General features: G+C 43.6%; 2 protein-coding genes across 2 annotated transcripts in view; one reads left to right on the top strand and one right to left on the bottom strand.

Moving 5' to 3' along the window:
• LOC310791316 (tubulin polymerization-promoting protein family member 3-like) overlaps positions 1-25,635 on the bottom strand; it is a gene marked incomplete at its 3' end in the record, with an annotated part of 516,176 nt that overhangs the window by 302,253 nt on the left and 188,288 nt on the right. The gene's annotated exons all lie outside the window — the stretch shown is intronic.
• The window catches only part of LOC310791505 (NACHT, LRR and PYD domains-containing protein 12-like), a gene marked incomplete at both ends in the record, with an annotated part of 280,341 nt that overhangs the window by 213,128 nt on the left and 41,578 nt on the right, over positions 1-25,635 (top strand). Inside the window, 8 exons of the mRNA XM_083653181.1 lie at positions 6,117-6,222; positions 12,151-12,245; positions 12,633-12,737; positions 13,152-13,253; positions 17,328-17,426; positions 18,751-18,852; positions 21,826-22,061; positions 22,152-23,955. Of these exons, the coding sequence (XP_083509307.1) occupies positions 6,117-6,222; positions 12,151-12,245; positions 12,633-12,737; positions 13,152-13,253; positions 17,328-17,426; positions 18,751-18,852; positions 21,826-22,061; positions 22,152-23,955 (2,649 nt within the window). The remainder of the gene's footprint in view (positions 1-6,116; positions 6,223-12,150; positions 12,246-12,632; positions 12,738-13,151; positions 13,254-17,327; positions 17,427-18,750; positions 18,853-21,825; positions 22,062-22,151; positions 23,956-25,635) is intronic.

Raw genomic sequence — 25,635 nt, 5'->3', positions numbered from 1 at the left:
AAACAAAGGAATCAACAAGATGCTGTCGAAAAAGAGAAAGGTTGACACGGAATGCAGGCAGTTTCAAGAGAAATGGAAAGCAGTGTTTCTTTTGTGAAGTAAATGGGTAAATGAGTCGAATTGATTTTAGTAAAAAAAAAAATCCGGCCCCCATGAGGTCTCAGTTGAACAAATCCAGCCCTCTACCTAATATGAGTCTGACACCCCTGATTTAAAGCTATCGATAAAAAGAAATGCGATACGTGCGTGCGCTTTAGCAAATCTTTAATCAAACTTTTTAACGGAGGAAGACAGCAGGCGGGGATAACAGACGACTCACATCCAGAATTGACATACTCTTAAGGCCCACACACACAGGGAGCGTCAGATCCCAGCGTTTGGAAGCCCACCCATTGTTTTAAACGGGGGAACACCAAGAGCACCAAGAGCTTTCTGACGCGCGTCAAACTGTCTTGACGCTCGTACTCCCAACCTGTTTCCATTTTGGAGCGTCAAACGAGGTTCCAGCAGCGACCAAAGTGCTCTGCTCCCCCCCCCTCCCTCTCTGCCCACTTCCATCCCCGTCTCGTCTCTGTCTCGATAAGTGCTCCTCAAATCCCACGGCAGTTTAAATACAGCAGGCTAAATACGCTACACTAGCAAGACTCAACGTGAGAATAATGTTCTAAACACATCGGCTAGCAAAACATAGCCTATCCCTGGATGACATGATGAGATTAGATTAGAATACATTTGCACATAATTGCAGCATTTCCCGCTGCAGCGCTGCCTTTTCTCTCTCCCCCTCTGCACGGGAAACAGGTAGGATGATCCAACAGCCTCTATCCCAAACTTGCCCAGATTGACGTGACGAACAAAATAGGCGATATTTCCCGCTGCAAAGTCGATCTCTGAGAAGAATACTAGGAATAAATGCATTCAAAACATATAATTCGATCGAGAGGTGAGAATTGTAGCCTATTCTGTAGCCTACCTTTCCTCTGCAGAAGCCAGGCAGCAGCACTGTGCTCCAAACCGCGCCGGAGCTTCTCCCCATGTTTAGAAAGTGATTAAGCAGTTTATTGAGTCATGTCTAGCAGGGTAACTGACCTGATTCTACGGTTATAATCCGCAGTTAATGTTAGGAGAGGCTTATGACCGGGCTCAAAACTATAACAACTTTTTTTAATCGGTCAATTGTCAGTGTGTGTGCATGTCGAGCCAATAAAACGAGTGAAACTTGACAACGTTGTCGTTTGTCCTATATTTAAGGTGGGCTGAATTATTCACACAGCATCAACTCGCGGCTTGAAGAAAGAAGGAAACATTCCACCTTAACTATATTTAAGGTGGGCTGAATGATTCACACAGCATCAACTCGTGGCTTGAAGAAAAAGGAAACATTCCACCTTAACTAGCTACAGCGTGGGGGAAACCTCAGTTTAATAAAAGCTATACTGAAACATACTGGCTTTTTCAGCATCAAAATATATTTTTTTCCACCAGTACCTCACTATAACAAGTAAAGATGAAAAAGGCAGCCAAACATCCTTTCATTTTTCGGACCAGCTGCTAAAAAGGTAAGTTTACAAGCATGAAGAAACAATGTTAAAAGCGTGTTTCTTTTCAACGGGGTTGAATCAAAAGTTAGCGTTAATCACCCCATTGCAATTTGCATCGCCAGATGCCAGTTGCCTTGTGCAACTTGTGTGATCGCTGGTTGAGAGATTGTTTAGCTGTTTGTGTTGATAACTGACTCTGCTCTGCTGTGCCCATATACGTATTTTAGTTTCAGAGCTGCAAATGTCACGGGCTTCTGCAGTGTTTATAGAGGACACAAGTTACGGTAGTCGTGTGTCAGTGACAGTGGTTTGCAGCACTTGAGGAATCCGTGAGTTTGCTCGTTTAATTCGTTGATATAAGCGATTGCCCGCCCCGAACGATTAATTAATGAATAGGCTGCGTGAACGTTAGCGTGTGTGCGGCGGCGGGGGGGGGGGGGGGGGGGATGGGGGTGCAGGTGCTCCCCATATAGGTGCGTTCCCCCACTTCTCTAGATAGCACTACACCTCTGATTGTGCCTGATTACATATAAATTAGTGGCCATTTCCCCCAAATAGTGATGGTTCTGTCATTCTGTGGTGTAGGCTATACATTTCAGATCTGACGCTTGCAGTGCGCTATAGGGGAAGATCTTGACGCGCGTCAAATGACGCACGTCAAGATTGATCCGCTCCCCGTGCGTGTGGGCCTTTAGAGTAACCTCTCCATGGATATATAGCCTATATGCTGAATTGAAGAGTGACGCCTGGTAATCTATTTCATGTACCTCTGTATAATCAAGAAACATTAAATAATGTAGATGTTTTTCATAGCGAGACAACGGCACGCACGCATGGGTGGTGGTGTAGCAGATCAGCATAGTTTACAGCTTTTAACATCATGTTTTCCTCCTGGATCTTTTCTCTTTAGACTACCTCACATTTATTTGGAGAACGGGATTCATTCCAATGTTTTAGGGTTTGACTGGTTATAATCACATCAATCAATGCGCCTCCTCTTCACTAGTCTCGCTGGCCAACCTCTCCTCTCTACCTCTTCACCAACTCCACGCGCATAACGTAATGACTGGAAACTCGCATAATTCAACATTTTATTTTGCCGACTTTCTGAATACCAAGATGATTTTATGATACCTTTTGGATCATGGAAGCCAAATGAGGGAGAAAACTCATCATCTCGCTGTCACCACGATTGCAGATTTAACTCCAAAACAGTAGCATTGTGGATGTGAGTGGATCTACGTTTACTAGTTTAATATTATCAATTGCCTGGCCTCCCAGGATACCTCGTAATGTTGCATTTACCCCCATGCCCATCGTTTAACCATTTTTTCAACTTATAAATGTATAAAACCCCATAACCCCCATTTGGGGGCATGGTGGCTCAGTGGTAGAGCTGTCGCCTCACAGCTAGAAGGTCCTGGGTTCGATTCTCACCTGGGATGCTGTGAACGCTGAAGGAATGCGTGCCCGTCCACATGTCCTTGAGTGGCCACCGCCCGGGTGGGGTCGTCAAAAGGGCCTTTCTGTGTGGAGTTTGCATAAAACCAGAGGAAACTCGCGTTTTCTAGTGCTTCTCTATGGAGCTCTAAGCTGAGAATGTCCGAGTGTATTGTAGAGCTGCAAGCGCTGTGATTGGCTCGCCTGCGTTCAGGGCGTGGCTTAGCGATAGGTCAATTGAAGCCTGGAAGTTGACAGGCTATTTTGAGCATGTGAGCAGATTTGAACGGGTGGAGAAATAAGGAGTGAACTGAGGAAGAGCAAAGTGCAGATTATAGTCTTCCTGACTGAACTTCCGTTAGAACTTCATATACATATATAATTAGGAAAATTATTAAATGTATTAAATTATTAAATATCAAACCACTACATGTATTGTTTGTATATAACAAATGAGGAGATCTGGCATCCTGGACACTCATCAAAAGGCCATGTTATCAAAAACTCTTTACTAGAACTAATGATATGTATGAAACATTTGTGTTTCCAGAGGTCAGCACCACAGGCAGAGAGCAGAGTCTCCAGTACCCAGCTGTGTGTCTATGAAGAGTGACCGGTCTAAAGGTCAACCTCCATACTTCAGTAAAGAACCTGGACCTTCAGACACAAGGTGAGAGGACTGTTATTCTGTACCCTGTCTGATGACAACATGTTGCATGCCCTTTCTAAACCTGCAGTAAACTCCTGAACAGATCCACACATCACTTGGAGGGCTGTATGTATAGACACAGTTGTCCGTTGTGAGCGTGAACACAGATCTTACAGACCCAAGCCCAAAGTACCGTGTCGTGTGGCTCGCAGAGCGCCTCTTGTTTAGAAGGTATCAGGCTCATGTCCAAAGCATGGACTGACTGAGCGAGCGTGTGCAGGTGTTGATGACGTTAGGTGTGTTGAGGATGGATTGCCTCTGTTATATTGTATATTCTATATATTCCAGACATTACTTTTGTGGGGAGAAATACATTGAAAGCGTGTTGGATATGATAGAATCCCACTTGTAAAATCGCATTTTCAAGCGTTTAAATGTTTTTTTTGCGCGATGTGCAAACAGGCGCATTTGGCACATCGTTTTCTAACCCTATCGCCAGCATAAAGTGCAACAAGAACATGATAGTGTTGCATTAGGCTATAATCAGGGGTCAGCAACCTATGGCACGGGTGCCATCTCTGGCACACAAAGGGGTAACCAGTGGCACGGCAGCGCACAGTAGCAAGTGTGACATTTATTTTTTATTGATTTTTGATGTTGAAGTGCCAAATTACCATTTCAGACATTTGCAGTTGCGCGGCACGTTATGTAGGATATTTACGGTAGTGACCCACTCTGCTCTGCCTCTGATTGGTTGCAGACAGCAGATGAAAAATGGCAGCGTGGAAGACAGAGAGAGACCGTGCTGTGTATCTTCTAGAATGCTTTCATTTCAATGTCCTGATTTTTGATGGAATAACATTACAGATCTGTTAGAGATTTACATTTTGATTTGTGAGTCATTAATGTTGGTGTGGAACTCTGATTGACAAGCACATTTAAAAGTGACACTTTATATCAAAAAGGCTGCTGATCCCATGGCTATATATTGGAGAGATCACTTTTGTGGGGAGAACTGAATTGAAAACTAGTCAGATATGACTTGAATGCCACTTGTAAAATCGCCTTTTCCACCGTTTAACGTCACTGCGAGCACTATTTGACTGGCCGGCTTTTGGGCGATGTGTAAAAACAGGCGCTCACTTTTTGGCACATCGCCACTCCATGTTGTCACATAAATAATGCGTTGGAGGTTTTTTCATGGAGTGGAGAATTGCTTTCTGAAATAAATCTCTGATGTCGTCTACATTGAAAAATGTAATTAAAAGTCTGTCTCGCATAAACACTGCGATTCCTGCAGCTCAGTGACAGGCAGAGATGAGGAGAGAGAGAGAGAGAGAAAACCCAGCAGCAGCCACACCAATTTAAATGCAAAATCCGTTCAATTCAACACTGCTTCACCTGGTCAGAACAAGTAGCCAGATTTGGCGCTAGGTGCATTTTGGAAATAAAGGCGCTAGCCTAGGGGGGTCTGGTAAGTAGCTAAATATAGAGCAGAAAGCGTTAAGTTAGCAACACTGGTCTCGTGCAAAATGTAGGATTGTTTTTCAAGATTCAAGATTCAAGATTTTTATTGTCACTCCATGGTACAAGTATCACGTGTGAAATTATTGTGCTGTGGACTCCGTTTACAACATAGTACAAATATAACAGGGCATATGAGTGCAAAAACAACAAGAGACACATCAAGCAATAAGGCAGTAGAGTGATAAGACAAGTCAGAGACAGTGGCATATTCACTGCACATAGGTGCACATGTCGTGTGCATACTTTAGACGTGCTTAAACATTTTAAATTCTGCGTATTTGACATACAGGTGCAAATAACATATTCCTTATTAAACATACAATTAAACTCGGCATTTTAAATTCGGCGTATTTGACATACAGGTGCAAATAGCATATTCCTTATTAAACATACAATTAAACGTTAGACATACGTAATGGTAGCAGCTACAGTACGGTACAGTGCGGCTACTACACTATTTGTGTATGTTAAGGAGTCTCGTGGCCTGCGGGAAGAAACTGTTCCTCAAGCGATTTGTGCGTGCTTTTGGAACCCTGTATCTTCTCCCTGAGTACTTCTCCTTTTGCAGCCTGCTTCAAACACATGCTGTGATATTTAGAGTTTGTTCATCACCAGCGAGCGACAGCACGAGCGTGTCTTTTATTCTGAATTGTCATCTCTTCTCCTCTACCCCGACCCCCCCAAAACACACAGCAGCAGCAGCAGCAGCGGCCATATTTCCAGAGCTCCAGAATGTATATAGGGGCAACACTGCAGTGAATTGAAGCATTGGAACTAACCCTCACTCATTGCTTTGTACATTTCTCTTCATGTCTGCTTTGCAGAGGTGCAGAAACAATGTTCTCTGTCTTTACTAGAACTAATGATATATTGATATATTATTATTATTATTATTATTATTATTATTATTATTATTATTAATGATATATTATATATGTATCAAACATTTGTGTTTCCAGAGGTCAGCACCACAGGCAGAGAGCAGAGTCTCCAGTACCCAGCTGTCTGTCTATGAAGAGTGACTGGTCTAAAAATGATCCTCCAGACTTCAGTAATGAACCTGGGCCTTCAGACACAAGGTAAGAGGACTGTTATACTGTAAGCCTACCTGATGCAATATCATTAACTGAGGATGAAGACACAATGCTGCATGTCCTCTCTCTCTCTCTCTCTCTCTCTCTCTCTCTCTCTCTCTCTCTCTCTCTCTCTCTCTCTCTCTCTCTCTCTCTCTCTCTCTCTCTCTCTCTCTCTCTCTCTCTCTCTCTCTCTCTCTCTCTCTCTCTCTCTCTCTCTACTCTACACCAGAGGATTTTCCTCATGTCAGGGATGCAAACTCATGTATGGTGAAAAAGGGAGAGAGATACCAGGCAGCAAGGCAGAGGGCAGTGCTGCAGGCGGCACCATCACACCAGTTATTTCACTAGTTCTCTATCAAACCTGTACATTGACAAGATGACAGGAACAATGACGAAAGCAATTGACACATTGATGTGCTGAAGGAGTGAATATAGCACACACAGCAGCATTATTACTCTATAAACATAGTGCAATAAGGAGAACTGTGGAGCCCCCTATGGGTCGCCTGCTACAAAAACAATATGGTAGCTCAGTGGGCACGGCTTTACTTTTCCACCTAAACCGTGCCCCTTGATTAGTAAACCATGTGCACAGATTTGTAATATATTCTGGTTAGGGATGTAAACAGTTAACCAAAAGTCGGTTAACTGCCGTTAATAACGTAACCGGTTAAAATTAATTAACTGCAATTGACCGTTTTGCCGACTTCAATCTCTCCAGAGCTTTCACTGCGTTATACCTCCAGTCCATCCAGTCAATCCCCTCCCCTCCCGTTTCAGAAAACTCCCGAGAGCATGACCCGCCCTATTCTGCCTTTGATTGGCTTACTAACCTAAACTAACCAATCGTCACTCCTCATGCCTAAACCTAACCCAGAGCCGTATAATAGAAGAGTTCCGACATCTCCATTCACTCCAATGGGCCAGTTTTTTTCCAGGAAGTAGAAAGTGGAACTCTTGAGTAAAAAAAGCAGCACTGTCGAGTTGCAGCAAAATAGACAGTTTGTGTTGTACTTTGAAAGGGGTTTTCATCCCTTGAATCAAATTGTACATTATCAGCTTTATTTTAGCATGCAAAAGTAGCGCGAGACCCATTCCTGGCTGTTCATTGGCTAATGAGTCTCGCATTTTGGTCCTCCGCTGACGCCACTCTCTTAGTAGAGGACACTAACCTAACCCAATCAAAGGAAGAGTTGGGCGGTTCTAGCAGAAGAAGGATAAGACGTGTCTGTCATATGGAGGTGCTTGCTTATATCGCTATTGCACTTGACAGCTGTCTCCTCCTGTTTTATTCCAGAATCTCCGTGCTGCTTTTTTCCTCTGGAAAGTTTAGCCTCGCTGCTCGTGTGTGTGGAGCATGTCGATGGTGTGGAGCCGATTTTTTATTCCAGAGTAAACGACATCGTCTGTCCTTATGTCATCGTAAATCTGGTTCCACGAGCCAGTACCAACACCCTCCCCCCCCCCTCGAGCAGCACCCACCAATTAAAAGTACTTGCCACGATGCTCGCACATCGATCTTATTACAAATGCGGACGTGCAACGTTAGTTTGTGGAATGCAGGGAGGCTCATACTTGCACTTTGTTTAAAAAGAAGAAGAAGAGTTTGCCTGCTACCTCCAAATGTCAATAAGTGCACACTTTGACATGTTTACCTGTTACCTGCTGCTGCTGTGACGTTCAAATAAACATCACAGTTTAATTAACGCGCAGCGTTAATTAAGTTTCGCTCTTAAAGAGACAAAAAATAAAATATGTTTTACTTTCAATAATAAAAGTCGATCTTGATAATAAAAACTATCTATCTATCTATCTATCCATCCATCCGTTTGTCTGTCTGTCTGTCTGTCTGTCTGTCTGTCTGTCTGTCTGTCTGTCTGTCTGTGTGTGTGTGTGTGTGTGTGTGATTATATATCACATTTATAAAATTACAAAATGTTATCCCAGGACTCAGGAGAGCTGTGTCTTGCCTCATTCACTTCAATAGAACTGGCCCCAAATATAAAAGGCTTATAAGAACATAATACCTCCTGCAATAAATGTAACCCTAATATCCCAGACAGTGAATGGGATGGTTAATCAGACATTAACTAGAGAAGTAGTCTTCATTATTGAAAACAGTAAACATGTGTAAACCACATATATTGGCCTAAGAACTCATGAAAGTAAGTCGGTTAACCTATGTTTATTACAAGCAAAACATCTTATTTCCAGACACTGGAAACATGTTTGTGGTCCATTACATTACGTTACATTACACAAACAGCCAAGAACCTCGGGGTGATCCTTGACAACCAGCTGTCTTGCTCTGCCAACATAGCTGCTACAGCGCGCTCCTGTAGGTTCTCTCTCTACAACATCCGCAAAATCCGTCCCTTTCTCACAAGAGAAGCGACTCAACTCCTGGTCCAGTCTCTTGTCTCCTCCCGCCTGGACTACTGCAACGTGCTTCTGGCCGGCCTACCTGCCACCGACATCCGACCGCTTCAGCTCATTCAGAACGCTGCAGCCCGTCTGATATTCAACCAACCCAAATTCTCTCACGTCACTCCCCTCTTCCAGGAGCTCCACTGGCTTCCCATCTCGGCCCGCATCAAATTCAAGACACTGGTACTGGCCTACAGGGCAGTACACCAGACAGCTCCCCGGTACCTGCAATCCATGGTCAGGTTCCAAACCTCTCACCGCTCCCTTCGCTCCTCCACCAGTGCAGGTCGCCTCGCCCCTCCTTCGCTACGGGGGCTCAAAAGTCGCTCATCCCGATCTCGACTCTTCTCGTCCCTGGCACCTCAATGGTGGAACGAGCTTCCACCTTCGGTCAGGACTGCTGAATCACTGCCGATCTTTCGGAAAAGACTAAAGACTCACCTTTTCAGGCTCCATCTGGGCCCTTCTTGATCTAACTTCGTCTCTCTCTTTCCTTATATAAAAAAAAAAAAAAAAAAAAAAAAAACCTTGTACCACTAACCTAAACTTGTACCACTGTTCCTTCAGAAGCTGTAGTTGTCATAGACTGTGCTCCATAGTTGATTGTTCTATTGCAGACAAAAAATGTGTTATTGTAAGTCGCTTTGGATAAAAGCGTCTGCCAAATGACGTAATGTAATGTTGTCACATTGACATTTACTAAGTGAGACTCCACACTGTTTTTTTTCCTCTCCACTTATTTGTAGACTCAAATGATATCCAGACATATATGTAAGCAATTAAGCATGTGAATGTATGTGGATAAATATACAAATAATTTATCATTTATGTTCAATATATACGTTTTCGTAGTTTGCAAACTACCATTATTGTTTTTATATGCAACGGTGGCTCAGAGTTCATAGGAGGGCGGGTGGGAGCTGAGGTAGGGAATGATGTTACAAGTGATACAAGCAATTCATTTTTGTAAGAAGATATGCCATGTTTAAAATCAAATAAAAATATATGTGATACAAAACAAATGTCAGCTCTATTGCACCGTGAAGCTTTGGCTAAAGCCCCTGACTTTTACAATCATCTTTAAATCATCTTTTGAAAGATGTGTTGAAAAGCTATTGTGTGCTAAATGCTAACAACATTTTCAGAGCTGTGCCTTTTCTCTGGGCAAACAAGAAGTGAACATGAAATGAACTGAACTGTTCATTGTTTGGGACTGTGAGCTTATAGTTCAAAATTAAAACTTGTGAACTATGAAGATGAACTAGTTGATTTTGATCTGTGTGAGCTGAACTTTGAGCTCTTGTGAAGTGTGAACTTGCACAACAGTGCATTACTTTGCATCCCTGAATAAGAGTGTAAATTACTATGTCTTTTGTCATTGTGTTTTATCTGCAGACTAAGCAGCCATACGCTTTTGCTTCTATCAAAGCCTTTATTTGTTGTATTGAGTGATACTAAAACACTCATTTCATATATTATTAGGGGGTACGGTGGTGCAGTGGTAAGCGCTGTCGCCTCACAGCTCGAAGGTCCTGGGTTCGATTCTCACCTGGGACGCTGTGGGCGCTGGAGTTGTGACCCCCCCATATCTTCAGGTGGGCAGTAGGCACTGGAGTTTGCATGTTTGCATGTTTGCATGGAGTTTGCATGTTCTCCCCGTACCCCCTAGGGGGTTCCTCCGTACATAACCCCCCACTAAAAACATGCAGAAGATCGTCATCCGACCAGTGACGACAACATCTGAAGTTGGTCCAATGAGCTGAACTTTAAACTCTTGTGAAGTGTGAACTTGCACAACAGTGCATTATGCATCCCTGAATAAGAGTGTAAATTACTATGTCTTTTGTCATTGTGTTTTATCTGCAGACTAAGCAGCCATACGCTTTTGCTTCTATCAAAGCCTTTATTTGTTGAGTGATACTAAAACACTCATATCATATTATATCAGAAGTGTTCTTTGTTTTGTGTTCTCAAGTGATGTCAGTTAGATGTGGTTAGGTCAGAGCTATGGACCCCAACATCTTTCACAGCTGATTCTAGAGAATGAGAGGCTCTGTGGTGATAATGTCAGACACCAGATACCATCAATAGTGGAATATATAGCTGTTTTAGACATATTTTAACACTAAAACATCACTGAACACAGCTTTAATTGGCGCAGGATTCCTTGTGTCACCAGGAGGGTCTGAAAAGCCACCAAATTGGCAGCACTGCTTTAGAAAGTCGCGGTCTCGTGCAGTGTTGTCAACTCTTTTCCAAGCAAAGGCACCAGATGGCGCTAAATGAGGTCACATTTACCTACCTTGGCGTAGCCGTTGTTATTATTGACTGGAGGAGGATGCGGAGGAAAGGGGCTCCACTGAAGCGCTGTGTCTGTCTGTGACGGCCCTGCCTGTCTATCTGTCTGTCTGTGTGCTGGTCTCTCATATTGTCTGTCTTTGCCGGAGGAGATGACTGGAGAGATAATTGGCTGATCATGGAGGAGCAGCTGATTACCAGATCTGGGGCACCTGGGCCCGGTGCTCCATAGCCTCTAAAAGCTCCTGGTTCTCAGTCTGTCTTTCTCCCTCCTGCCAGCTACCTGCATTCTGGTTTTGTTCTTTGATTTACTTACTTGACAAACACCCTACAGTCTACACTACACTATCCACACGCATCCACACTGACACTACTGATGCTACAGATCAACACACTTCATACTTACCTTCATTTATTTACATTTATAATAAATACTTTATATTTTTGGCACTTTGCGTCCTGTTCCCTTCTTTTGCCATAACCCACAGAACCGGGTTATGACATGTCAGACAGGCAGAAATGAGGAGAGAGAGAGAGAGAGAGAGAGAGAGAGAAAACCCAGCAGCAGCCACACCAAAAGGCAAAATCCGTTCAATTCAACACACCTTGGTCAGAACAAGTAGCCAGATTTGGCGCTAGGAGCATTTTGGAAATAAAGGTGCTAGCCTAGGGAAGTCTGGAAAGTAGCTAAATATAGAGCAGAAAGCGCTAAGTTAGCAACACTGGTCTCATGCAAAATATATGATTAGAACCAGAAGGATTGTTTTTTCAGCCTGCTTCAAACACATGCTGTGATATTTAGAGTTTGTTCATCACCAGCGAGCGACAGCACGAGCGTGTCTTTTATTCTGAATTGTCATCTCTTCTCCTCTAGGCTACTCTCAACGCCTTGACCCCCCCAAAAAACACACAGCTGTGGCTAGCAGCAGCGGGGGCCATATTTCCAGAGCTCCACAATGTATATAGGGGAACACTGCAGTGAATTGAAGCATTGCAATTAACCCTCACTCATTGCTTTGTACATTTATCTTCATGTCTGCTTTGCAGAGGTGCAGAAACAATGTTCTCTGTCTTTACTAGAACTAATGATATATTGATATATAATAATTATTATTATTATTATAATTAATGATATATTATATATGTATCAAACATTTGTGTTTCCAGAGGGCAGCACCACAGGCAGAGAGCAGAGTCTCCAGTACCCAGCTGTCTGTCTATGAAGAGTGACCGGTCTAAAGATCAACCTCTATACTTCAGTAAAGAACCTGGACCATCAGACACAAGGTGAGAACACTGTTATACTGTGAGGCTACCTGATGCAATATCATTAACTGAGGATGAAGACACAATGCTGCATGTCCTCTCTCTTTCTCTTTCTCTCTCTCTCTCTCTCTCTCTCTGTCTCTCCCATTCCTGTCTCCCTCTCTCACTCTCTGTCAATAAAGCATGAACATTCCTAGAATAAATCTTTACAATTAAATATATGAAATGTATAAAATTATATAAAAAAAAATCTCAAACTACATGTAACATTTATCGATATAACAATGAGGAAAAAATTTGGAAAATGAAAACAATATGGGTTTACAGCATATGTACAATATTGCAGCTTTTCAGAAAATAGTGCTTGTCTTTCAATTGTCAACATTGTCAAAATCACACAAATCTCAGCAGAGCAGAGTCTCCAGTACCCAGCTGTCTGTCTATGAAGAGTGACATGTCTATTGATCCTCCTCCAGACTTCAGTAAAGAACCTGGACCATCAGACATAAGGTAAGAGGACTGTTATACTGTAAGCCTACCTGATGCAATATCATGAACTGAGGATGAAGACACAATGCTGCATGTCCCTCTCTCTCTCTCTCTCTCTCTCTCTCTCTCTCTCTCTCTCTCTCTCTCTCTCTCTCTCTCTCTCTCTCTCATTCCTGTCTCCTTCTCTCACTATCTGTCAATAAAGCATGAACATTCCTAGAATAAATCTTTAAAATTATATACCGGTATAGGAAATGTATAAAATTATATAAAAAAAACACCTGCAACTACATGTATAATTTATCGATATAACAATGAGGAACAAATTTGGAAAATGAAAACAATATGGGTTTACAGAATATGTACAATATTGCAGATTTTCAGAAAATAGTCCTTGTCTTTCAATTGTCAACATTGTCAAAATCACACCAATCTCAGCAGAGCAGAGTCTCCAGTACCCAGCTGTCTGTCTATGAAGAGTGACTGGTCTATGGGTCTTCCTCTAAACTTCAGTAAAGAACCTGGACCATCAGACACAAGGTAAGAGGACTATTATGCTGTAAGCCAGGGATGTGCAACTTTGATGATAGAGAGGGCCACAAAAAATGTCCTCGCTACCAGAGGGCCAGATTTTGCTGAGGGCCGGGGGCCGAACGGCGGCGGCGGCGCGAAAGATTTGTGGCATTTGAAGCCAGGTTTAGAGGAATAACTAATTTTAAATTAACAGTTGTGATGTCATTATTCACTCTTAACCACCAATAGAGGGAATGCACGTGACGTCACGGACGCGACAGTCAGTGCGGGTACGCCCACTCAGCTGCAGTGAGTGTCAAAACGTCTAAACAAGCCAGGTGGCGCCGCCGGGTCACGGTGTTTAGCGTTCAGCTTCCGCGAGAAAACAACGAAAATGGGAAAGTGCTGTTGTGCCATTGACTGTAAAAATAGATTCAACAAGGCGTCGGAGGTATCTTTTTACAGGCTGCCGAAAGCTAATGAAACGGTCCTGGTCTTCTCTGCAGCTATCCAGGGTTTCAATGAGGGCTCATTCATTCTCTGGCTGTGTTTTACCTGCACAGATATAACGTTACATGAGTGACAGTGTTCACTATGAACAAAGCTAGCGTGTGTTAGTGACAGCGTATGCTATATTTTTCTTAATAAAAGTGGTAATAAAATAAATATTTACCTCTCCACATACAACCAGAATATCCATTGCTGTCCTCGTTACTTTAATGTCGGCAACAAATCCAGCCTTGAAGTACGACCACGCGTCCAGGCTCTTGTATGCTTTCATGCTTTGGTTTGTGTATTTCCCCGGCGTCGATATTAAGTACATATAAATGTCAGGAAACCCTATTCCTGGCCACATGTCTACGTCCATGGACCACTGGTTCTTTGGCAAGCTGTAAGGGTCACATTCGAGTCCAACTGCCTTTAATTTAAGCAGATAATCGTTTATATTAGCCGTGGTTTCGCTACTACCCCTGGCGGAAGCCACGTTTGTTTTGGAAATTTGACACTCAGTGCTGCTCAGTCCGGCTGAGGGGGCGTGTTTGGAGGGGGCGTGGCGTCAGTGCATTCCCTCTATATTTGATCCTTTTCCTCACTCACTCCTATGTCGCCACCTGCTCTCCCTGCAGGGCTTGAAATTAACTTTTTTGACCACCTGCCAATATGGCTGCTAGATTTTAAAGTTACCAGCCAATTAGAATTTCCACTAGCCAAAATGTTTTTCTTGAAAGAAACCAGAATATGAGTGGGTTAATTTAAGCATAAGTATCAGTAAGTGGCCGGGGATTCTCAAAGCCTGTGTTGAGGGTCACACAAGAACAAAAATGCACTCTTGAAGCTAATTAAATCCAAAACCAACGAGTTAATTATTTAAATTATTACAATGTAGAACAGTCATTTCTTACTAGTGTTGTCACGGTACCAATAATTCAGTAGTCGGTACCGGTACTAGTGAATTTCCACGGTACTCGGTACCAATTTCGGTACCACGGTAAAAAAAACAGACTGATATTTCTTGAACATATTCTCCTTTATTAAAGTATGCAACCATTTCCAATTAACAAATGGCATGTAGCCTTCAACTTTAAAACAAAACAATGTGCTTTTGCTTACTTCTTCTTACATTCAACTCTGTATGGCAGTGAGTACAGACAGTGCAACACCAGTGGCATGTAGCCCTCAAGTATTTAATTTTATTATTATATTAAATATTATAATTTAATTTATTTCACAGAATTGCTGGAATCCTTTTTTTTCCAACGGTGTATATTGGTATTTGATCGATGCATAGGAATTCTGCCAATGCCCTATCACACTTTCTTGCTTCATGTGAGTTCTTGTCATATTTCCTCTGCTTTTCAAAAACATCAGGAATTGTGTGATGGGTGGTCTTTTGGGCTCCGCGACTTGTGCCTTCCTCTTCATCTTCATCTCTCGCATACTGTTAAATGGAAAGTAACGTCAGTGAGATTTACTAAAATAAAGAGATGATAAAGACAACTGCACATACACACATGTAGAGTGCAAGCAATTTTATGTAGCTAGTTTTAATTCACGGACATGTTTCACCCGAAAGAAGCTTGTATTTATTTTGATGCCATGTTGAACTATGGCTAAGTTCGGCTATTAGCCGTGTCCCATAATGATTCCATTACAAACATTGCATTGCACAGGCGCTACACTATGCTAGCTAACACTGTACCAGGTATTAGCCGGGTCCCATAATGATTCCATTACGAAACACGGTAACGTTATTACGTTAACGTTAGCCAAACGTTTTTATGGTTACACAATGCATTGCCAGCTATCTCAAAAACTAATGTGACAGGATAAGGTCCGTTTGATATGTTGTTAAACGTGTTATTTTACACCGTTTGAAAGAATTAACCCACCTTGGATTCTGTGAACAGGTCTGGGTGCTTGCCGAGTTTGGATGTGTTACCCTGTTTGGTTTGGAACTCCCTTTCACACTTTTTGCAGATGGGGCTTTGGGGACTGATATTTCCAAATGCGACTCTTTGCATTCTTCTTCTCAACAAGTTGAGTTGTTGGAATAGACCAAATCACCGTGACGTCACCATGTAAACAAATTTACTTCCGGGTACCACTTGGGGAAGGCGGCAGGTTTAAATGTGCGTGTTGTCAAATAAATGCTGTCAAACCCTCTCGTTGTTTTCGGCCGACTACTTTCAATTTAAATGGTTAAACGGTTGGTAAACATGCTTGTCCGACGTATCTAGCCTTTCTTCTGTGTTTGTTTTATGTAGTGTTAGCTAGCTAATAATGTTTGTTTGTCTGTCAAACTCGCTGTTTTTTTGCAGACTCGTAACCTCGCGTCACCAGGCTCTTCTCGGCGAGAGCAGACTCGTTAACGTTACAGACAGAGCTACCGACGCCACGTTAATTTAATTTAGCGTCAAGTCTACTCTGGTCTGGTCCAACAGGTAAATAAGCTAGTCTGGTCTCCACTAACATCAGTGAAAGTGTTGTTATGAATGATATTAAACAACAACACAACACGGACGAACCATTTTTGTCTTCTTTGTCTGTTTTTGTCTTCAACACGTCAGTTTGTGCCGTTCACCGCCATTATAATGTGTGGACCCAGGGGTACCCGGAAGTAAATGTAAACATCCCGCTGATTTGGTCTATAGGAGCAGCCGCAGCCATTCTCTTCGCCGCCTGTGCGCACTGCTTGTGTCAACAAGCTGTGAATGACTGTTCGCGATTACGTGTGGACGTTCGGGGACACCGTAGTCCCGGAAGTGCGCGGGGCTGTATGCGCAGTATGTACAGTATGTGTGTTGCTCAGCAGACAGGCTAACGTTAGCTGGCGGCTGGGTCCATGAAGCCAAGCCATGGTGGCAAACTAAATAGTAAATTCGGTACCCTCGGTACCATGAAAAACAGGTACCGTTCAGTACCGTAGCAATGTAGTACCGTCCAAGTACCGAAGTACCGAGTACCGTGACAACACTATTTCTTACACATGATATTACTTTTAGTATTGACCAGAATGACATGAACATTTGGACACTTATTCAGCAGGTGTCTTGCACTGTTCAGGTGTTCAGGTGCACTGTAAAAATAAAAAATAAAAATGCAATTCCAGCGCGGGCCAAACAGGGCGCCAGTTGCCCAGTTGCCCATCCCTGCTGTAAGCCTACCTGATGGAATATCATGAACTGAGGATGAAGACAAAATGCTGCATGTCATCCTCTCTCTCTCTCTCTCTCACGCACGGTGTGTGTGTGTGTCGATCTCTCTCTCTCTCTCTGTATCTCTCTCTCTCTCTCTCTCTCCCCTCTCTCTCTCCCTCTCTCTCTCTCTGTCTCTGCCATTCCTGTCTCCCTCTCTCACTCTCTGTCAATAAAGCATGAACATTCCTAGAATAAATATTTAAAATGATATATATGGAATGTATAAAATTATATAAAAAAAAACTCAAACTACATGTATCATTTATCGATATAACAATGAGGAAAGATTTTGGAAAATGAAAACAATATGGGTTTACAGCATATGTACAATATTGCAGCTTTTCAGAAAATAGTGCTTGTCTTTCAATTGTCAACATTGACAAAATCACACAAATCTCAGCAGAGCAGAGTCTCCAGTACCCAGCTGTCTGTCTATGAAGAGTGACTGGTCTAAAAATCCTCCTCCAGACTTCAGTAAAGAACCTGGACCTTCAGACACAAGGTAAGAGGACTGTTATACTGTGAGCCTGCATGATGGAATATCATTAACTGAGGATGAAGACACAATGCTGCATGTCCCCTCTCTCTCTCCCTCTCTCTCTCTCTTTCTCTCTCTCTCTCTCTCTCTTTCTCTCTGTCTCTCTCCCTCTCTCTGTCTCGCTCTCTAGCCACTTTCACACCAGCCTTGAAAGCGGTAAAATACACGGAAAATGTGATCCGCGCCTCCGATGTGAAAGTTGTGAAAGGGGGTTGGTGGATAATTGTGTTACGTCTTTCATTCCGCCAGTGGACCTAGTCACAGCGCCGGATTACCCTCCAACCCGCCTCCACCTGAAAGCGTAGGAGCGGCAACACGGAACAGAGGTGCGAATAGGCACTGTGGCGAGTCGGTCTGAAGATATTCCCTCTGGAAACCAGCTCCAGAACTGCAATCTGTCTAGCTAGCCAGTTGTGCATTCCTTAAAAAACTACAAAGGTTATAGTAGTCATGTGCATTTATAGCCTATACTATTCCCCCGATGAACGTATGCAGACTGCAGCTGTTTGATATGCGGGTGTCATCTTTCAGAACGGACGCTAATTAGGCTACTTCATGGGAATAATTTGATTCACAAAAAACTGGAACCAAAAGATAAGAATTAGCCTTGTACTTAATACATGATGGTGCATCTGTGATCCATAAAGTCAATCAGATGAATATTGAAAGCCTTGTTACCATGCTGCATGTGGAGAACACTTTCGTGTTTTATCACTTTGATGTTCTTAACGACCGCAGCTGCACGTTGGCTGGCGTACATCAGCGATGTTTGGTTGTTGAATGAATTTGTTCATCATACAGTAGCCTAGGCTACACTAACCTATGAAAATATTAATTTGGGCTAGGAGGAGCTGGGTGGAAATGCCTCCTCTCGCCTAATTTAAATCCGGCCCAGGACGGGAATGTGGCGGTGCTCCTTGGCTCTGTGTGAAAGCAATTTCTGTGGCGAGGCTCCTGGCTTTGCGGGCCTTCTGAACTGCAATATTGCGCGATCTGTGTGTGAAAGCGGCTTTTGTCTCTCCCATTCCTGTCTCCCTCTCTCACTATCTCTCTCAATAAAGCATGAACATTCCTAGAATAAATCTTTAAAATGATATATATGAAATGTATAAAATTATAAATAAACTCAAACTACATCCTGTATCACTTATCGATATAACAATGAGGAAAAATATTGGAAAATGAAAACAATATGGGTTTACAGCATATTATGTACAATATTGCAGCTTTTCAGAAAATAGTCCTTGTCTTTCAATTGTCAACATTGTCAAAATCACACCAATCTCAGCAGAGCAGAGTCTCCAGTACCCAGCTGTCTGTCTATGAAGAGTGACTGGTCTATGGGCCCTCCTCTAAACTTCAGTAAAGAACCTGGACCATCAGACACAAGGTAAGAGGACTGTTATACTGTAAGCCTACCTGATGCAATATCATGAACTGAGGATTTACTTTCCTTTACTGTTACATTACACAGAGGATTGTATTCCTGAAGCAAAACTAGTTTTGCAGCAAAACACCTGAGAACTTGAATTTTGGAATTTATACTATTCACACATCTGTGTGCTGAACTGATTTCACTATAAAGATTTACTGATCTGCAGTGGACATCTTAACGTGCAGTTTAGTGGTGGAGTGTGCTGGTTGTCTTTGAATTAGTTTCTCTCATGTATGATTAGAATTTTAATTTGGCATCGTTATAGTGTAGGGTTTTATCATTATGCCTCCGAGCTGGAGGCATTATGGTTTTGGGTTGTCCGTCCGGCTGGCAGTACGTCTGTACGTCCGTCCGATGTTTCCTTATCACGATATCTCAGGAACGCCTTCACGGAATTTTGTCAAATTTACCTCAAATGTCCACTTGGACTCAAGGATGAAAGTTGAAATGAAAAGAGAAAGTTCAAGGTCACTCTGACCTCACAAACGCCATTTTCAAGCTTGTTAACCCAAGATCTCAGGAACGCCTTGACGGTTTTTCTTCACATGTGGCTCAAACGTCCACTTGGCCTCAAGGATGAACTGATTCGATTTTGGTGGGCAAAGGTCAAAGTTCAAGGTCACTGTGACCTCACAAATGCCATTTTCTAGCTCGTTAACGCGATATCTCAGGAGCGCCTTGACAATTTTGTTACATTTGGCTCAAACGTCCACTTGGACTCAAGGATGAACTGATTACATTTTGGTGGTCAAAGGTCAACGTCACTGTGACCTCACAGACACCATTCTCAAGATCGTTAACACCATATCTCAGGAACGTCTTGACTGAATTTTGTCACATTTGGCTAAAACTTCCATTTGGACTCAAGGATGAACTGATTCGATTTTGACGAACATCACCTGTAAGACTGTTGCATGACACGATAGCCCTGTACATGATAGCCTTCTTCATGTAGTTGGACTTTGGTCGTGTTAAAGTCATCTGTCCACCACTTGCCCCTCTGGTGGAGTGTGTATGAATATTTGAACTATAAATTATGGATGGTGAAAATGATATTTTCCCCTGACTATCAACCGACGCTCATTAATCGATCATTAACCGAAATAACCAACAAGATTAAAATGTAGTTATAGCCTAATGCATTCCCCAGGCTGGCGAAGTTGGCGTAACACTTATTCACATTGCCCATGCGGTACGGAGTGTGTTTCAGCAGATGACATCCAGGCTGCAGGGCACACTGATGACGTAGGCTACAGTATATGTGTGTCTGTCAGCACGTGTGGAGGAGGAGCAGCAGGCGAGATGTCTCCTCGCCTGTAAAGACCTTAGTCTGAAATAAACTAGTTGTGGTGCCATTGTGTGCGACTGCAGGGGTAAACAAAACACAGCACAAGAAACCCCTCCGTGCACTGTGTTTTGTGTGCAATGGAAGCGCTCTCAACATGATTTCAAAGCTTTCACACACATCCTGTGTGAACGCCGCCTTAATCTGCATACAGTGCTTTTCTCCTCCATTCATTCATTCAGCCCCTCCCCTCCCCTCTCAGTGTGTTCACAATAACAACACTGAGAAACAATATATAGGAATAAGGTGGATAGGTTATGATGCAGTGATTTAAGCCCATTTGAGCCCAATTGGGTTGTATGTGGCCCGTGAACTAAAATGAGTTTGACACCCCTGATTCTAAATAGTATTGACAAATCGTGTCATTTAATTTACAATTTAAACACAAGGGCCTCTATCTTCCCAAAAGCGCTAATTTAGCGTTTGCGCTCGTTTAACGCCGTGCGCAATGCAAATTGGGGGCGGACACAAGCGCATGCCTGTGATAATTGTACTGGGCATTGGCTGCCACAAGCCAAAGCAGGCGTTTCAGCGCTAAAATGTGGTGATAGATGGCATTATGCTATCGTCAGCAGCGCGCAATTACTTTGCGCTAAGAGCTTTGAAAAGGACCTCTTACGCGCAAATACTTCTCTGCGCTGGGTTGCGCACCATAATCTCTGTGCAGCGCCAGCACAGTGCAAGTAAAATCCCCTTTGGATATGTCATTAAGCACAGCCTTGTCATGCCAGGACATCAAATTATGCTGCTAAAATTGGGTATCAGCAGATAATTCAGTGAGGCAATCAACTATAACTCACTGAGAATCTTTTATCACATTGCAAAGAGGGAAATGAATTAAGAAAACTTGTTGGACAATGGACATAGGCTATTTACCTTCATATCCACCCCGAGGGTCGTTGGGACCACAGTCGATCTGTCAATCAGCTCTCTCTGTCCTCGCACGAGTGAGTAGGCTACACTCTATTACGCATGGAGAGAATTACAGCATATTGCATGCGGCGAGGCAGCCTCGCACAAACACCCATTGCGAGACGGGAATCTGATTGGTTTTGATTGACGTAATGCCCAGCCTTGCCTGGCCACGCCTGTGAATAATTCTGGTAGTTAAGACCGCCCAAATCCCGTTTGCGCAGACATTTTGAGGCGCAGATGATTTTGGCATGGCTCTAATTTGCGCTTGCGACAGGTGCCGTGAACCTTTCCGCATCCCGGCATCTGCATCCCCAACATATTTCGGGGCTGTTTTAACATAGAAATCAGGGAGGTCACGTCTACCAGACAATTATATCACTTTTCAACCATTACATTTCTGTATAAATCATTACAAGTATGCTCCCGTGAGGTGGGGATGCTTTTTTTCCTCTGCTGAGCGGGGGAGCAAAATTTGCCAGAACACCTGGCAGACGGCGCAAGGCGCAGTGCTATCTAACGTGACTTAAGGCACGTGCAAACAAGTGCGCAAGCGCTATTAGGGGATAGCGCCTGTCGGAAGATAGGGGCCTAGGTTTCTAGTGGAAACTACATTGTGCTGTCTGATGATAGCAGCCATCAGTTATCATGAATTGTGTTCATCTCCACAGAGCGAGGAAGAGGAGTCTAGGTGTTGTGAAGCAGCAGCTGTCCTGCTGTGCATTGTGTCATTGGGTCCTGAGGGATCCAGTCTCTACCAGCTGTGGACACAGGTTCTGCAGACAGTGCATCACCTCATACTGGGCCCAGTCCGGTTCATCAGGAGACTCCACCTGTCCCCAGTGTGGAAAAAGGTCCAGAACAAGATCTGGACTGCAGACACCCAGTCAAACCAGCATTGCACAATGTAAGATTGTCTACTGTTCTCACCATTTCTAAAACCAGGAAACAACAGCATGTTTTGTTAAACACTTGTTTACTCTTTCTTCTCTTCCAGTGGACAGTGTTTGGCAGGAGGTTTTAGACGAGCATAAGATCATTCTGATAATGAGATGTGAATTTGTGACAGAAGGAACAGAAGGAACAGCTGAAGCAGGAATTGGAACTCCCCTCAATAGGATCTACACTGCACTCTACATCACAGTGGGACAGAGTGAAGAGGTTAATACCCAACATGAGGTGTGGCAGCTGGAGACGGCATCCAAGATGGAGACTCTCCATGACACTCAGATCAAGTGCCATGACATCTTTAAACTCTTACCTGACCAAGAGACACACATCAGAGTAGTTCTGACACAGGGCGTGGCTGGCATTGGAAAAACCTTCTCAGTGAAGAAGTTCACTCTGGACTGGGCAGAGGGCTTGGAAAATCAAGACATCAGTCTTGTGATTCCGCTTTCATTCCGGGAGCTGAACTTGATCAGAGATGAGCGGTACAGTCTTCTCATGCTGCTCCATGTTTTCCATCCAACCTTACAGAGGGTCACAGCAGAGAACCTCGCAGTCTGTAAAGTTGTGTTCATCTTTGATGGCCTGGATGAAAGCAGACTTCCATTGGATTTCCACAACAACGAGGTGGTGTCTGATGTCACACAGGTATCATCAGTAGATGTGCTGTTGACAAACCTCATCAAGGGGAATCTGCTTCCCTTGGCTCTTCACTGGATAACTTCCAGACCTGCAGCAGCCAATCAGATCCCTCCTACATGTGTTGACAGGGTGACAGAGGTACGAGGGTTCACTGACCCTCAGAAAGATGAGTACTTCAGGATTAGATCCACTGATGAGGAACTGTGCAGCAGAATCATCTCACACATCAAGGTATCCAGGACCGTCCACATCATGTGCCACATCCCAGTCTTCTGTTGGATCACTGCTACAGTTCTGGAGCACATGTTGACTACAGACCAGAGAGGAGAGCTGCCCAAGACCCTGACTGAGATGTACTCACACTTCCTGCAGGTTCAGACTGAGAGGAAGAAGCAGAAGTATGATGAGAGCCATGAGATGAGTCAGCAGCAGCTGATGGAGACTGACAGGGACGTTCTTCTGAAGCTGGGGAAGCTGGCGTTTGATCATCTGGAGACAGGCAACCTCCTGTTCTACCAAGAAGAGCTGGAGGAGTGTGGTCTTGATGTCAGAGAGGCCTCAGTGTTCTCAGGTGTGTGCACAGAGATCTTCAAAAGAGAGTGTGTGCTCTTCCAGAAGACGGTCTACTGCTTTGTCCATCTGAGCATCCAGGAGTTTCTCGCTGCAGTCTACATGTTCCACTGTTACAAAAACAAAGATAAGAATGTGCTGAGCACATTCCTTGGAAAATATGGTAAATGTGATCAATCCCTGAATGCCTTCCTGAAGAAAGCCTTGGTCAAAGCTCTGAAGAGTAAAAATGGCCACCTGGACCTTTTTGTCCGCTTCCTTCATGGGCTCTCACTGGAGTCCAACCAGAGTCTCTTAGGAGGCCTGCTGGGTCACACAGAGAGCAGCCCAGACAGCATCCAGAGAGCCATCAGCAACCTGAAGAAGATGAACACTTCCAAATCTTCTCCTGACAGATGCATCAACATCTTCCACTGTTTGATGGAGATGAATGACCACTCAGTACATCAGGAGATCCAAGAGTTCCTCAAGTCAAAATACAAAGAAAAGAGACTCTCTATGGTCCATTGCTCAGCTCTGGCCTACATGCTGCAGATGTCAGAGGAGGTTCTGGATGAGTTCGTCCTGAAGGAATACAAAACATCAAATGATGAGGGACGAAGCAGACTGATCCCAGCTGTGAGGAACTGCCGGAAGGCTCGGTTAGTCCTGATGTGAATATTAACATTATCTACAGTGTAGTTACCTTCACACCTGACACCATAAGAACAACAATACCGATGCAGTATGTAGTTGCTTCAACCTACACACTATAAAAGTGCTGTTCTACATAGCAGTGGTATACAGTGTTGGGCGTAACACATTACAAAGTAACGTGCTATTGTAATTATGTTACTTTTTCTTGTAACAGAGTAAAAGTAAGGCATTAATGTTTAGGGGTGCTCCGATCAGGATTTTTGGTGCAGATCACCGATCACTGGAATCAGTATCTGCCGATCCGATATAACTGATCATCGATCACAGCGTCGATTGAAGGCTTCTTTTTATCATGTAGCATTATTATTTATTTATTTATTTATATGTATTATTTATTACACTCTCTCTTAAATACCATTTCAATAGGAATCTGAATTGAAGGAGCAACCATTCAGAGTCAGAGCAATTAAAACGTAAACAACAGGGATGCCTTTAGGACCTGGGGAGCCGGACAGCTCTCGCCAGCACTGTGCTTAGTACTTATCCACACTCTCGCTCTCTCTCTCACTCTCTCACCGACAGCTGCTGCACGTGCACACTCCGTGCAGGTCAACTTAAAATGGTCAACTTAAATCGTAAACTTAAACTTAAAATTGTAAACTTTACTCCGTGCAGGACGAGTAAAGTTTACAACTCGGACTCAGACAGTTCTTATATATTTCGGGAATTTCAGAATGAGATGGTCCTCTTGACATGGAGAAAGCATGCAGTGCATGCTGCAGGATCCACAACGAGAGAGACCCAGAGAGAGACTGAATGAAGCGGGTGGGTGTGTGTGTATTTCACGTGGGTGTGAGATGGACAAAAACGAGAGGCGCAGAGAGTGTGTGTGTGTGTGTGTGTGTGTGTGTGTGTGTATATCTGAGGGAGGGAGAGAGAGAGAGAGGAGTGAAGTCATATTAGGTGCGCATAGTACATTTTCTGGAGTGCATCTGATCGGCCCGCTTTGATCAGCTATTTTGAGAACTCCGATCAAAGCCGATAGAGCCAATATCGGCCGATCGATATCGGTTGCCGATCGATCGGAGCAACACCATTAATGTTTAGTGTTGGACCATCTTGACCTAAATTACATCATCCTATCGTCACCCGTTGAGATCGCCGGATGCGCGATGCCATCGCCCCCCTGCCCTGTGTGTGTGTGTGTGTGTGTGTGTGTGTGTGTGTGTGTGTGTGTGTGTGTGTGTGTGTGTGTGTGTGTGTGTGTGTGTGTGTGTGTGTGTGTGACAGCAGTGGCTGCCTGGCGGGCAGAGGTGTGTGAACACAGTGAATAAATGCTACTACTGTACATTTGAACATGTTTCTGTTGTCTGTAATGAGCCTCGTTAAAATCTTTAATTACAAACCTGTTTGCTGTTGCTTGTCCTTTGATCTGCGTCTCCCATCTTCTTTCTTTTTCTCTCTCGTCCTCCACATGTTGCAGCATGTGAGGCATAAATGATCTGACCACTTGTCCTTATTCTCAAACATTAATTTGATGAACGGGGAGTGGCTGAATTTGTCAATTCAATCTGATGTTCTACACTAAATGAGTGTGCGGCTGTTCAAAGAAATGTCGACTTTACACACGGTCCAGTTTGTGCCAGAGTGTGATCTGGAACTCAATATACTAACGCACCGTGTTG

This window comes from Poromitra crassiceps, assembly GCF_964638095.1.
Source record: "Poromitra crassiceps genome assembly, chromosome: 16".
In the NCBI taxonomy this organism is placed as follows: Eukaryota; Metazoa; Chordata; class Actinopteri; order Beryciformes; family Melamphaidae; genus Poromitra; species Poromitra crassiceps.
The sequence above is the reverse complement of the archived record's forward strand: the minus strand, read 5'-3'. Positions and strand labels throughout refer to the sequence as shown.